Source organism: Haliotis rufescens, unplaced genomic scaffold, assembly GCF_023055435.1.
Source record: "Haliotis rufescens isolate VD_foot unplaced genomic scaffold, xgHalRufe1.0.p SCAF_70, whole genome shotgun sequence".
In the NCBI taxonomy this organism is placed as follows: domain Eukaryota; kingdom Metazoa; phylum Mollusca; class Gastropoda; order Lepetellida; family Haliotidae; genus Haliotis; species Haliotis rufescens.
This window is the reverse complement of record NW_025964362.1, coordinates 1,755,647-1,767,743: the sequence shown is the minus strand read 5'-3', so window position 1 is coordinate 1,767,743 and position 12,097 is coordinate 1,755,647. Positions and strand designations below refer to the sequence as shown.

The window sequence follows — 12,097 nt, the reverse complement described above, 5'->3', positions numbered from 1 at the left end:
ACCGGTTGTTTAATACAATCTTTAAGGAAGTGTAGCAAAGAGAGTGCCCGGATTATCAATCAGCTTATGTTCCAGAACCGAGTATTGTGTATCCTGTGTTTATTTGTGTGCTGTCGCTGATGTTGGTCAAGGAAACAGTGTATATACTTTGTATTTTCGTACTTGTATCACTCCTCAAGCAATGTCTATCACTCGACGTAACTGTCAGTACCTGCAACTTGTGGAACTTTATGTTCAACTGGGATATAAGAAAACATCGTATCGCAGAACTGGTAATGCAATTCAACCTTATTACCCACCCATCATCGTATAAATATGTGAATTCATCCTAGTACATTAATACTGGTCATGGCCCCCTGGTCATATCTATTTTCAAGCCAGTACATCACACATGAGATGCAGCCAGTGCCAGTGAAGGGTCTCGGCTAATACACAGGACCTGATACAAGCCAGAGCCGCGATGACGTGCGACAGTGTAGACATGACCCTACGTCACGCAATCAAAACTAGTTTAATGCACCTGCGTGGCCATGTTTGGATTATTTACGAGTTGGGCCAAAGCAGAAGCGTGTTATTATTAAGTATTTAAATATTAAGCAACCCCAAACAAGTTACGGCTACTCAAGTTCGCCAGTAAAATTGCGCGTTAACACACAAATGTATAAACAACAAAGATTTAATAACTTTACAGTATTTTGATAGACCAAAGCAAACATCAATCCCTCTCCCCTTGTGCAATGATGTCATATGCATGGTTCAGAGCAGTAATGCAACACAAGCCCCGCCCATTCTATTATCAGCCAAATAGTTTCAAAGTGGGCGTGGCCTAACCTATTTTCGGTTTATAGAAACATAAACGCAAAAACATATTGCTTGCAGTTTAATTATTACGATTGTGCTGGAATTGGCGGTGTTTTTTATCACTTTTTGAAGTGATTATCAAAGTCCATCAAATATAACGGTAACGCTATTTTTCAGGGTATTTTCATTCGCAGAAGCGCGAGGTCTTCCATTAACTACCCGACGAAGGAGGGCAGTTGAAAAGACCGAGGGCTTCTGCAAATGATAATGCCTTGAAAAATAGCATTACCATTATTATAGCTAAAATAGTTAGAATTTGTTATCAAATAAAAATAAACAATATCGGTTTTGAAACATTTAGTGCAATCAACACGAATTTCACTGACCCACTTTTACAAATATGGAAAGGTCATAGAACAAACCAGATGACGTCACTATTGAACGTGACGTCACTTTTCCCTATCCCTATGACGTCACCTAACAACGGGCGTGATAATAGCCCGTCGTCAAGCAATATGAGGACATTATCAAGTTACAGTGGCCCGCTCATTTAAGATAACATGCGGGCGGTTTAATGATAATTCTATCCATTTTAGCTATAATACAAAATATTTACCACCCCAAAACGTGTGATAAGCTCTGATTATTGTCATGTCTTAAAGGATTTGTTTCCCCTTTTCAGATTCGTGAATCCAACTCTGATATTGTTGCGTTTCAAGAAGTACGAAGTGATTTCTATGAAGAACATTCCCAGGTGTTAGAGTTAAAGAAATTGTTACCCGAATACAGATGGGCTGTATGGCGCACAGCTAACACAGTTGCTCAAAGTGATAACTTCATCCAAAACCTGTGGGCAAAGGAAGGTAGGACCCTGCTTTCAAAATTACCCAAACAAATTCTGATTTCGTTGCCCATGGTCCATCATTGTCATTTGGACTAAACCATCTTCCTGAGGCAGGGGAGTTAACTGACTGTAAAAGTCCAGTTTCCACCCTTGCCGAGCTAGGCTGAAATTTCTGGGCTAGATCGTTGCATCATCAGTGGCAATGAAGAGTTATGTCCCTTCTATGTCCTTCCTACAGACAATCAGATTCCACCTCTCGTATAGCTTACATTTGCTTCAAACAAAATAGAGGCGCCCAGTCTAGACAATAAGAACGATAATCAAATCTGTATTGTTATAGAACGGTGCAAATCATGTGAGCACCTTGATTAAAAACATGAAACATTTTGGAAAATATCTGTTAATGCAAAGTTGGTGGTACACATGATTTGCAAATTGTTACACGATTTTGATTGGACTATGCATAGACTCGTTAGTACAGCCAAATTATAACTCCATAATTCCAACCCATTTCGGCAAGGATGGAAAATGGACTTTTATAGTCAGTTAATTCCCTTGCCTTGGGAAGATGGGACTGAACATGTTAAACCATCTGTTTTAATTTTTTCTTCTGCTGAGTTGTACTGATCATTGAGATAATATTGTAGTTGGTTCTATACAGTAGCAGGGATGAGTAATTATTAGAATATACAAACTGTGGTATTAATGGTTAATAGAATGTTGGTACTATGGTATTCACCGTATTAACATGATAAGCACTTGGATATTAACAGACTGGCCTGCCTATTTAAATCAGTCACAATTAAATTTGATGTCAAAGCAAGAGAGGAAGAGCAAAATATATTAAATGTCCATGAAAGTAAACATTTCTGCCATGCTATTTCTAGTGCCAACTAATACTGGTGATGTTTTTGATATTTACAAAATGTCAGAGCTCAATCTCTGCATGAACAATATGCATCCCAGCTGTACTTTTGTAAGAAATGTTTATTATAAACAAGAAAATATGGACAGTCATGTACACTTTTTTGCTTAGTATATTTATCTATTTGTATAAAGGTTACTTGTAGATTGGCCGAGAAGTTGGCTAAGGGTGCTTTTCGTAGGAAGTCGTGATACAGTAGTGCTTTTGCTGCATTAGTATGTGTTTTACCAATAAGTAAATACATTCATAACAATAACATATATACTGGAATACATTATAGAATTACTACCGTTCAATTTAAAAGGTTTTAGCTGATCTCTTTATAAGGACGATAATGATTACTGATTTGACATAATAAGCGCCCAGGGTGCTCACAAAATTAGAAATAGGGGGCTCTTATTAGAATATTATTTTGGTGGAAAAATACAGAGTTGAAAGATAAATTTTGTAGTTAATGCTGACAGCCTGAAATGTTTATATACGACAGATATATTTTTCCAGAATTTAATTGCCCATAATTAAGGGTGCATATAACACACAATTGCGTATTATCGTCTTTTGTACATTGATCAATCGGAAGGGGTGCTAATTTGGATTGTTCACTAGGCAATATATTTGCAAAAATCGCTGAGGGCACTTATTAGAGCGGGGTGCTTATTACGTCGAATACGGAAGAAGAAAAACTGACATAATGTTTTGTATTTCCAGGGATAGGCGTACTGAGCAAGCGGCCCATCCTGACTATGAACATGCAGAGTCTGCCGAACCACGGAGGTCCCGACACAAACAAGAGAATTGCCCTCCATGTCAGCATCAGCCTGGACAGAAACACGGTCCTCAACCTCGTGGCAGTTCATTTCTCCTACCACCGGCAACAGCAGTGTCACAACTCGGCAGCTATCCTGGAATACATAAGATGTATGTAGTTTAGTAATTGTTCTTCTCTGTCATCATGGTAGACGCTGGGGTGGCCTAGAGGTTAAAGGGTTTGCTTGTCATGACGAAGGCCTGGCTTCAATTCCTTACATTGTGTGACGCCCATATCTGGTCTCCCCCACAGGATATTGGTGGAATATTGCTAAAAGCTGCGTAAAACCCATGCTGGGGTAGCCTAGAGGTTAAACGCTACGCACATCACGCTGAAGGCCTGGGTTCAATTCTCCACATGGGTACAATGTGTGAAGCCCATTTCTGGTCTCCCCCGCGGGATATTGCTGCAATATTGCTAAAAGCTGCATAAACTCTCTGACTCTATCATTATGTCCCGAACTTCCAAGATCCACTCATTATTTGGTCATTCCAAGGGCAGTATTCGACAGAGTGATTTTAGCACTACGACTGCCTAGAATTATGACTATAGTAAGATCTCTTTGCCAACTGTGCCCTGATTCACCCTGACAATCTTTATTGGCATTGGATGATCAGGCTCGCTGACTTGGTTGATGCATGTCATTGATCCCGATTGCGTGGATCGATTCATATGTTGTCAATCACTAGATTGTCTGGTCCAGACTCGATTGTTTACAGACTGCCGTCATATAGCTGGAATATTGCTGAGTGTAGCATTAAACAACAAAAAAACAAACAAAAACATTATTGGTCTATCAGCACTGCAGCTGTGAGAAGTTGGCCAAAGACTATGACCTGCATCACTTTAGATTTCCCTTTTACACTTTTACAAATTTTGAGATTTGATTCAGAGAAGACACCAGACCCGCTAGATAGGCTAAATTTCAAGAGAAATGTGAAAATTCGATGAGGAAAGATTGAAGTTTACATTTTCACATGCTTTCATTGTTTCTTGATACATTTTATATTTTTCAAGAGACTAAACAATCCATTCCTAATGATCATATTCATCAATTTCGATGTCTTGCATGTTGACCTCAAAAGTCCTTATTACAAAGAATGTGCGGCTCAGTGTATGGTTTGTCATTAGTTCCTATAGATTATGATCATGTGTATAGCATAGGAACTATTCTTCAGTGAAACAGATGAAGAATGTCATCATTGTTGGTGACTTCAACACATACATGGACTATGACGCCCCAGTCCGGGTGTTTACCGACAGAGTTGTCACCCCGTCCAACCCCTGCTACCAAGAGATGAAGACCCCGTCCGACAAGGCTCAGACAGCCAGGGTCCTGATGATGGACACCTGGATACACAGTTCATCCAAAGGGGAAGGACTTACCTTCAGCAACATGGTGAGGAATGATGCATACCCCAGCTTTCTGTCCATCTTCCTGAGGCAAGGGAGTTAACTGACTGTAAAAATCCAGTTTCAACCCTTGCTGAACTAAGATGGAATGTCTAGGCTTGATCCTAAAGGCCACCAGTGGCTCTTACGAGTTACGTCCCTTTTATGTCCCCCCTATTGACCAATCAGATTCCACCTCTCATATCATTTGCATTTGCTTCAAATAAAATGGTGTCATCCAGTGAAGACGATCTGATCAATAATCAAGATCTATTTTGAAATAAAACGCGTCTTACTTCGCCAGGTGCATCAAATCATATGAGCGAGCACCTTGATTGAAAACATGAAAAGATTTGGAAAATATCTTTGACGCTAAGTTGTCGGTGCACATGCTTTGCAAACCCTGCAATCGGCCGAAATCTTCGAACCGGATGTAGATTTCATTTCACGATTTTGATTGGACTATGCATAGACTTGGTAGTCAAGGCAAAATGTAACTCCATGATTCCAGCATAGTTTGGCAAGGGTGGAAACTGGACTTTTATAGTCAGTGAACTCCCTTGCCTTGGGAAGATGCTTTCTGCCACTCCCTAAAGGGACTGAAGTCAATTAGCAAAGAGATTGCTGTTTGGTGTGGTGGTTGTTTTGTGTTATAGCAGCGAGATTCTTATGTTATATGTTGGTGTTATTTCGTAACATTGGTAGCATTGTTGTGCAAAATAGGGAGAATGGGTGTGATAGGTCAGGGGCTTTGTTGTGCTATGTTGCTCCGGATAAATCCTAAACACACACCCTCCATGTAGGCTAGTTATTTCAATGACAACACGTGGCACCCTTGATGTTCAAAACAATTCACGAAAGTTATCAGCACTGATCTCATTAATTGATCCCTATTGCAACATATGAAAGGGTAACAACTCACTAACAAGGTAAATGTTTGTTTAGCAACTGAAGTTAGATTGATGATTGATGAAGTTGGAAGTCGGATCGTAATTAGGCCTAGATATGAAAACTGAAAGAGCATAATTCCGCTATACTTAGAACGTGCTCATTGTAACTCTGCTTTCTTTACTATGGAAAACGACAATATATTTTCATATTGTTTTTGTTCACGTGGAACCAAACTGTTTTATAACAAATTTCGGTATTGAGAAACCATATACTTTTAACACACGTCAAAAGAAATTATACACTCGTACTACATAAAAAGTAGAGCAATGATGAATCATTGGATTGTCTGGTCCAGACTCGATTATTTACAGACCGCCGTCATATACCTGGAATATTGCGTAAAGCAACAAACAAAATAAGTCTAACTTTTCTTCTTTATTTCCAGCCCACGCCAGGATATGAAAGTCGACCAGACCGGATCCTTGTGACCAGGCAGTCATTCAAGGTCAAACTGACACGCCTGTCTGGAAATGGCACAACATACAAAAGCAAATACCAAGGATCCATCAAACTGAAGCGCGTCCGATCTCTGATCCGAAACGCCTTCTATACATTTCAAGGATACACTGGTTTCTCCTGTGATCACGACTGTGGGCCCCGAGGAGTGTGTCGATGTGGGATGTGTGTAAAGGGAGACAACTCTGAACGATGTGACCTGCCCAATTGTAATGAATGCAATGGCTATCTTTTTGGCATTTTTATATCTTATTCTTTTGTACTGGCACTGTCAATTTTATCTTTTTTATACGCCTTACTGAGGGTTTTAGTTGTGTCCTCAAAGTTCAGTCCAGAAACGTTTTTTTCTATCATGGGTTGCACGTGTTGTTTGTTCAACCCTCAACTGTACAGTTTTCAACGTTTGTCAAGTAGGCATCGTTCTCTCCGAATATTTGCACCGATAGTGCGACTACCGCCAATGGTCTTGTTGATTTGTGCCTTGATCTTGATCATATTCCTCTTGTTTATTGGTGACAACTTTTTTCAGACGGGTTTAGAAACTGCAAGTCTTATAATGGATGAAGAATTTTTTCCTTCCGATCATTTGATGTATACAGCCCGGCTTGAAATGAAGTCATGATTTTCACTCATAGTGAATGAGTGAGTTGGGTTTAACTCCGCTTTGAACAGTATTTCAGTTATATCGCGCATGTCAGCTTAAGGTTAAAAAAATTACCAACTTGGTTCTCAGGCACCGCCCACATCATCATAAAGTCTGTTGCACATTTCGTTTTTATTTCCATTTTCAAAAACAATCTAAAAAAATCCTAATACTTTAATGAAAACAATGCAATCCAATATAGCATGCAGTTACTTCCCTTTACATGCACATTTTACATGTGTATTTGGTTACATACTAGTTTGAACAAGCAAAAAAAAACCACCTACCGCTTGCACTATATTTTCAAAAGTCATTGCCTGAGAACCAATTCTTTTATTTTGTTAAGCCTCATGTTTGAGGAAAGCTGGAAGTTATGCGGGTCTCACACGTTTACCAGTTTGGTGAAACCCATGAGTATGGTGCTGACAAAACAAGAAACATAATTGGGTCGAACTGGGAATCAAACCCAAGATCATAGGTTTCTGGCATGTCCAAGGGATGCAACTCTGTGCAGCAAATTGTGGCACCCTTGATGACCAGGCCACCTGTGCCCTTTGGCACTCTTAATCAATACCGTTTGTGCCTATAGAAACAAACACCTTACAGACTTATGCATCGTCATGCAAATCAGGTTTTCTTTACACACATTCTTATGGAATCTGTGTTTTTATGGTTACAGAAAAATTAAGCCTTCAAGAAATTATTTGGTCTTGTTAACAATATGTTTACTTATGTATGGATGGAGATATATGTGTTTATAGGACGGAAAGTACTGACCGAGATGCAAGTATAGAATATATGGTCAGTGATTATGCCATAACAAATAGAAGTTTTTCTCACCAATTTTTAAATTGTAAAGCAAGATAAAGGGGATTGTGTTGCGAGAAACATTGTGCAAAAGACGAGGGGCCTACCAAAATTTATCAGAACAATGGAGTGTAGTGGTGTGTAAATTATGATTTAAACATTATTTAGGTACTGGTTATTTATTATTGGGACGATGGTCATAAAGATATATAGATATATATTCGTGTGTGTGTGGTGGGGGGAGGGGGTGTTACATAAAATGGGGTCACACAATGATACACCCACCCACCCCAAAATAATAAATGGCCAGTCCCTATTTGAGCTGTAACTGATGGGATGCTTTTACTGTTAAAAGGTGGGGAGACTTGTTCCTGGTGATAGTAGCACCATTAACAAGTATATTTTGGTAAAAGAAGACATTGGCCCTTTTAAGAGTGACAAACAAGACAGTCGTTTTATTCAATTTCAGCCTCCAGCTCAAAATATTCTGTGCAGTTTAGTTATGGGGCACATTTAATATTAAAAGTTTCTTGTTTCAACATTATTATTTTTAATGTTAATATGAGGCATTGTTACATATTACGTCAATGTTATTGTTCTTTATGAAATCAGTAAGTGTTTGAAAAGTGTACAGCTCTTTAACAAGCTTAGTGATGTAGTTTGTCCTTGTGTGAGAGTAATGATGCAAACATTTGAAGCAAGTAATATATTTGATGTGGCCCAATGGCTATTGTTGTAATAGATTGTTGCAGGTAGTTTTGTTGTTATTAAGAATCAAACTTTGATGTACATGTCCATATTAAAACATGGCTAGGAGCAGATTGTTTATATCAGGGAGCATATGCTGTTGATATGAGTTATACAATGTAGAAAATTATGTTGAACAATCTGTCCATTATATCTATGCGCAAATTCAAAAGGAATAAATACTGTTATCAGTTATTTGTGGTATTCATTTCACCAGAGGCAGTATTCATTTCACCAAAGATTATATATTTATTTCACAGGAAGTGGTACTCATTTCACCAGAGTTGGTGGTATTCATTTCAAAGATTATATATTTATTTCACCAAAAGTTATATATTTATTTCACCAGAAGTGGTAGTCATTTCATTATACCAAAGATTATATATTTATTTCACCAGAGGCAGTATTTATTTTACCAGAGTTGGTATTTATTTCACCAGAGTTGGTATTCATTTCACCAGAGGGTATTCATTTCTCCAGAGTTGGTATTTATTTCTCCAGAGTTGGTATTTATTTCACCAGACATGGTATTTATTGCACCAGAGTTGGTATTTATTTCACCAGACATGGTATTTATTTCTCCAGAGTTGGTATTTATTTCACCAGACATGGTATTTATTTCTCCAGAGTTGGTATTTATTTCACCAGACATGGTATTTATTTCACCAGAGTTGGTATTTATTTCACCAGAGTTGGTATTTATTTCACCAGACATGGTATTTATTTCTCCAGAGTTGGTATTTATTTCACCAGAGTTGGTATTTATTTCACCAGACATGGTATTTATTTCTCCAGAGTTGGTATTTATTTCACCAGACATGGTATTTATTTCTCTAGAGTTGGTATTTATTTCACCAGACATGGTATTCATTTCTCCAGAGTTGGTATTTATTTCACCAGAGTTGGTATTTATTTCACCAGACATGGTATTTATTTCTCCAGAGTTGGTATTTATTTCACCAGAGTTGGTATTTATTTCACCAGACATGGTATTTAATTCTCCAGAGTTGGTATTTATTTCACCAGACATGGTATTTATTCCTCCAGAGTTGGTATTTATTTCACCAGACATGGTATTCATTTCTCCAGAGTTGGTATTTATTTCACCAGAGTTGGTATTTATTTCACCAGACATGGTATTTATTTCACCAGACATGGTATTCATTTCTCCAGAGTTGGTATTTATTTCACCAGAGTTGGTATTTATTTCACCAGAGTTGGTATTTATTTCTCCAGAGTTGGTATTTATTTCACCAGACATGGTATTTATTTCTCCAGAGTTGGTATTCATTTCACCAGAGTTTGTAAATTCATTTCAAGAGAGTTGGTATTTATTTCACCAGAGTTGGTATTCATTTCACCAAGGATTATATATTTATTTCACCAGAAGTGGTACTCATTTCACCAAGGATTATATTTTTATTTCACCAGAAGTGGTATTTATTTCACCAGAGGGTATTCATTTTATCAGAGTTGGTATTCCATTTACTAGAGTTGGTATTCATTTCACCAGAGTTGGTATTTATTTCACCAGAGTTGGTATTTATTTCACCAGAGGCGGTATTTATTTTACCAGAGTTGGTATTTATTTCACCAGAGGCGGTATTTATTTCACCAGAGGCGGTATTTATTTCTCCAGAGTTGGTATTTATTTCACCAGAGGCGGTATTTATTTCACCAGAGTTGGTATTTATTTCACCAGAGTTGGTATTCATTTCACCAGAGTTTGTAAATTCATTTCAAGAGAGTTGGTATTTATTTCACCAGAGGGTATTCATTTCACCAAGGATTATATATTTATTTCACCAGAAGTGGTACTCATTTCCCCAAGGATTATATATTTATTTCACCAGAAGTGGTACTCATTTCACCAAGGATTATATTTTTATTTCACCAGAAGTGGTACTCATTTCACCAGAGGGTATTCATTTCACCAGAGTTGGTATTCATTTCACCAGAGTTGGTATTTATTTCACCAGAGTTGGTATCTATTTCACCAGAGGCGGTATTTATTTCACCAGAGTTGGTATTTATTTCACCAGAGGCGGTATTTATTTCACCAGAGGCGGTATATATTTCACCAGAGTTGGTATTTATTTCACCAGAGGCGGTATTTATTTCACCAGAGTTGGTATTTATTTCACCAGAGTTGGTATTCATTTCACCAGAGTTGGTATTTATTTCACCAGACATGGTATTTATTTCACCAGACATGGTATTCATTTCTCCAGAGTTGGTATTTATTTCACCAGAGTTGGTATTTATTTCACCAGACATGGTATTTATTTCTCCAGAGTTGGTATTTATTTCACCAGACATGGTATTTATTTCTCCAGAGTTGGTATTCATTTCACCAGAATTTTATTTAAGATAGGAATAAGTTTGTCTCCAGTTTAAGAATGATAATTGTTCGTTGTCCATTAAAATAATGGTTAGCTCCTTGTATTTCTTGAAGCAGTGACCGAAAAGATAATCATAGTCTCTAAACATAAACCCGTGACTCTTCCCGAAAATGGTAATTAGTCGTCCTTGGACAGTTTGTAGAAACAATCTGCAAGTAAATGGTGCACGAGACCATGCATCAGTATCATTTTCAATCTGGTTCGAAACTACACCCATTCATCTTGCTGGTGCAAGCTCCTCACAGCGTTAGTCCGTTCGCGGAGCTCTCTATCTCACAGCGTTAGTCCGTTCGCGGAGCTCTCTATACTATCGCTGCCACCAGTCAAAACTCCCCACTGTGAATAGGTGGCCACAACCATGCTTGGAGTTGAACTCGCAACCGAAGGACCGTTATGTTTACAAACAAGTGACGACTGTCGTGACGCCGAATACACTTATCTCTGCTAAATTACTTGCTTCGTTTGTCAATTTGAATTTCTGTTTCATTAAAACTATCGTGTTATTGATATAGTAAGAATGTAAGGGAGAAGTTGGTTGATTTTCCGTTTGTCTGCAATCTCGAACCAATTTGATTATCAAAACAACAAAGTAAATTCATCTGGAAAACATGGTCAGTCGTAAAACTTTTCAAATTGAAATATGATGGCATTCCCAAAGACATAAACAAAAGTATAAACGTTACTTAATATGGGGTTGGAGGGCAAATTTCAAGATTCTTGTAATGGCCGCGCCCACACTGGTGGCAGCAATGTTACCGAGAGTGTAACGAAGGTGTCACGCGCTGGGAAGGAGCTTGTTGCTGGTGCAGCAATGGGACGCAACTCTGCACTGCCAGTCACAGCCTGGTGCCCTGGGTATGCATACCCAGGGAACTATGCTGGGCCTCCGAGAGTAAACGGGCGAAGTCAGATGTGCTTCTTGTTGTCTCTGTAATTACTGTTTGGAACACGTGATATTGAAACAGTCACAATCCGGTCGGGATATAAAATAGGTCCCGAGACAAAGTGGGCCGGCCACTATGACCGATATCCGCGGTCACACGCACATGCCAATCTGTTAGCATGAATGATACATACAATTACTCATCTATAATGAATCATCGGTGATATAGATCTAGATCAGATGTAGGTATCATTGTATGTTCTCAAATTTTAATGCGACATCACTTATTACACCATGTAATAAACTCTATATACGTCGAAGGTGAGTGTTGAAATGCGTATACTCATCAAAATTAATCCATATGCATGCACAGGGATGAAGGTCAAAGATCAAGTCAATATTACAGGACAAACTGTATTGATAAACAACAATTGTCAC

At 38.3% G+C, this 12,097-nt stretch overlaps 1 protein-coding gene across 1 annotated transcript; it reads left to right on the top strand.

The window, feature by feature from the left end:
- The first annotated feature begins 40 nt into the window (after positions 1–40).
- LOC124135354 lies at positions 41–6,933 on the top strand. The gene is made up of 5 exons (XM_046500655.2): positions 41–272; positions 1,484–1,664; positions 3,279–3,488; positions 4,557–4,777; positions 6,107–6,933. The coding sequence occupies exons 1-5, from the start codon at positions 120–122 to the stop codon at positions 6,797–6,799; spliced, it is 1,458 nt and encodes a 485-aa protein (XP_046356611.2). The 5' UTR covers positions 41–119; the 3' UTR covers positions 6,800–6,933.
- Positions 6,934–12,097: the final 5,164 nt, after the last annotated feature.

Bases quoted from the DNA above. Each gene is read 5' to 3' on its own strand.
- LOC124135354 (XM_046500655.2), top strand. From the start codon at position 120: ATGTTGGTCAAGGAAACAGTGTATATACTTTGTATTTTCGTACTTGTA. The intron at 273-1,483 runs GTAATGCAATTC...TCCCCTTTTCAG, and splicing joins AACATCGTATCGCAGAACTG to ATTCGTGAATCCAACTCTGA. The intron at 3,489-4,556 runs GTATGTAGTTTA...ACTATTCTTCAG, and splicing joins TATCCTGGAATACATAAGAT to TGAAACAGATGAAGAATGTC.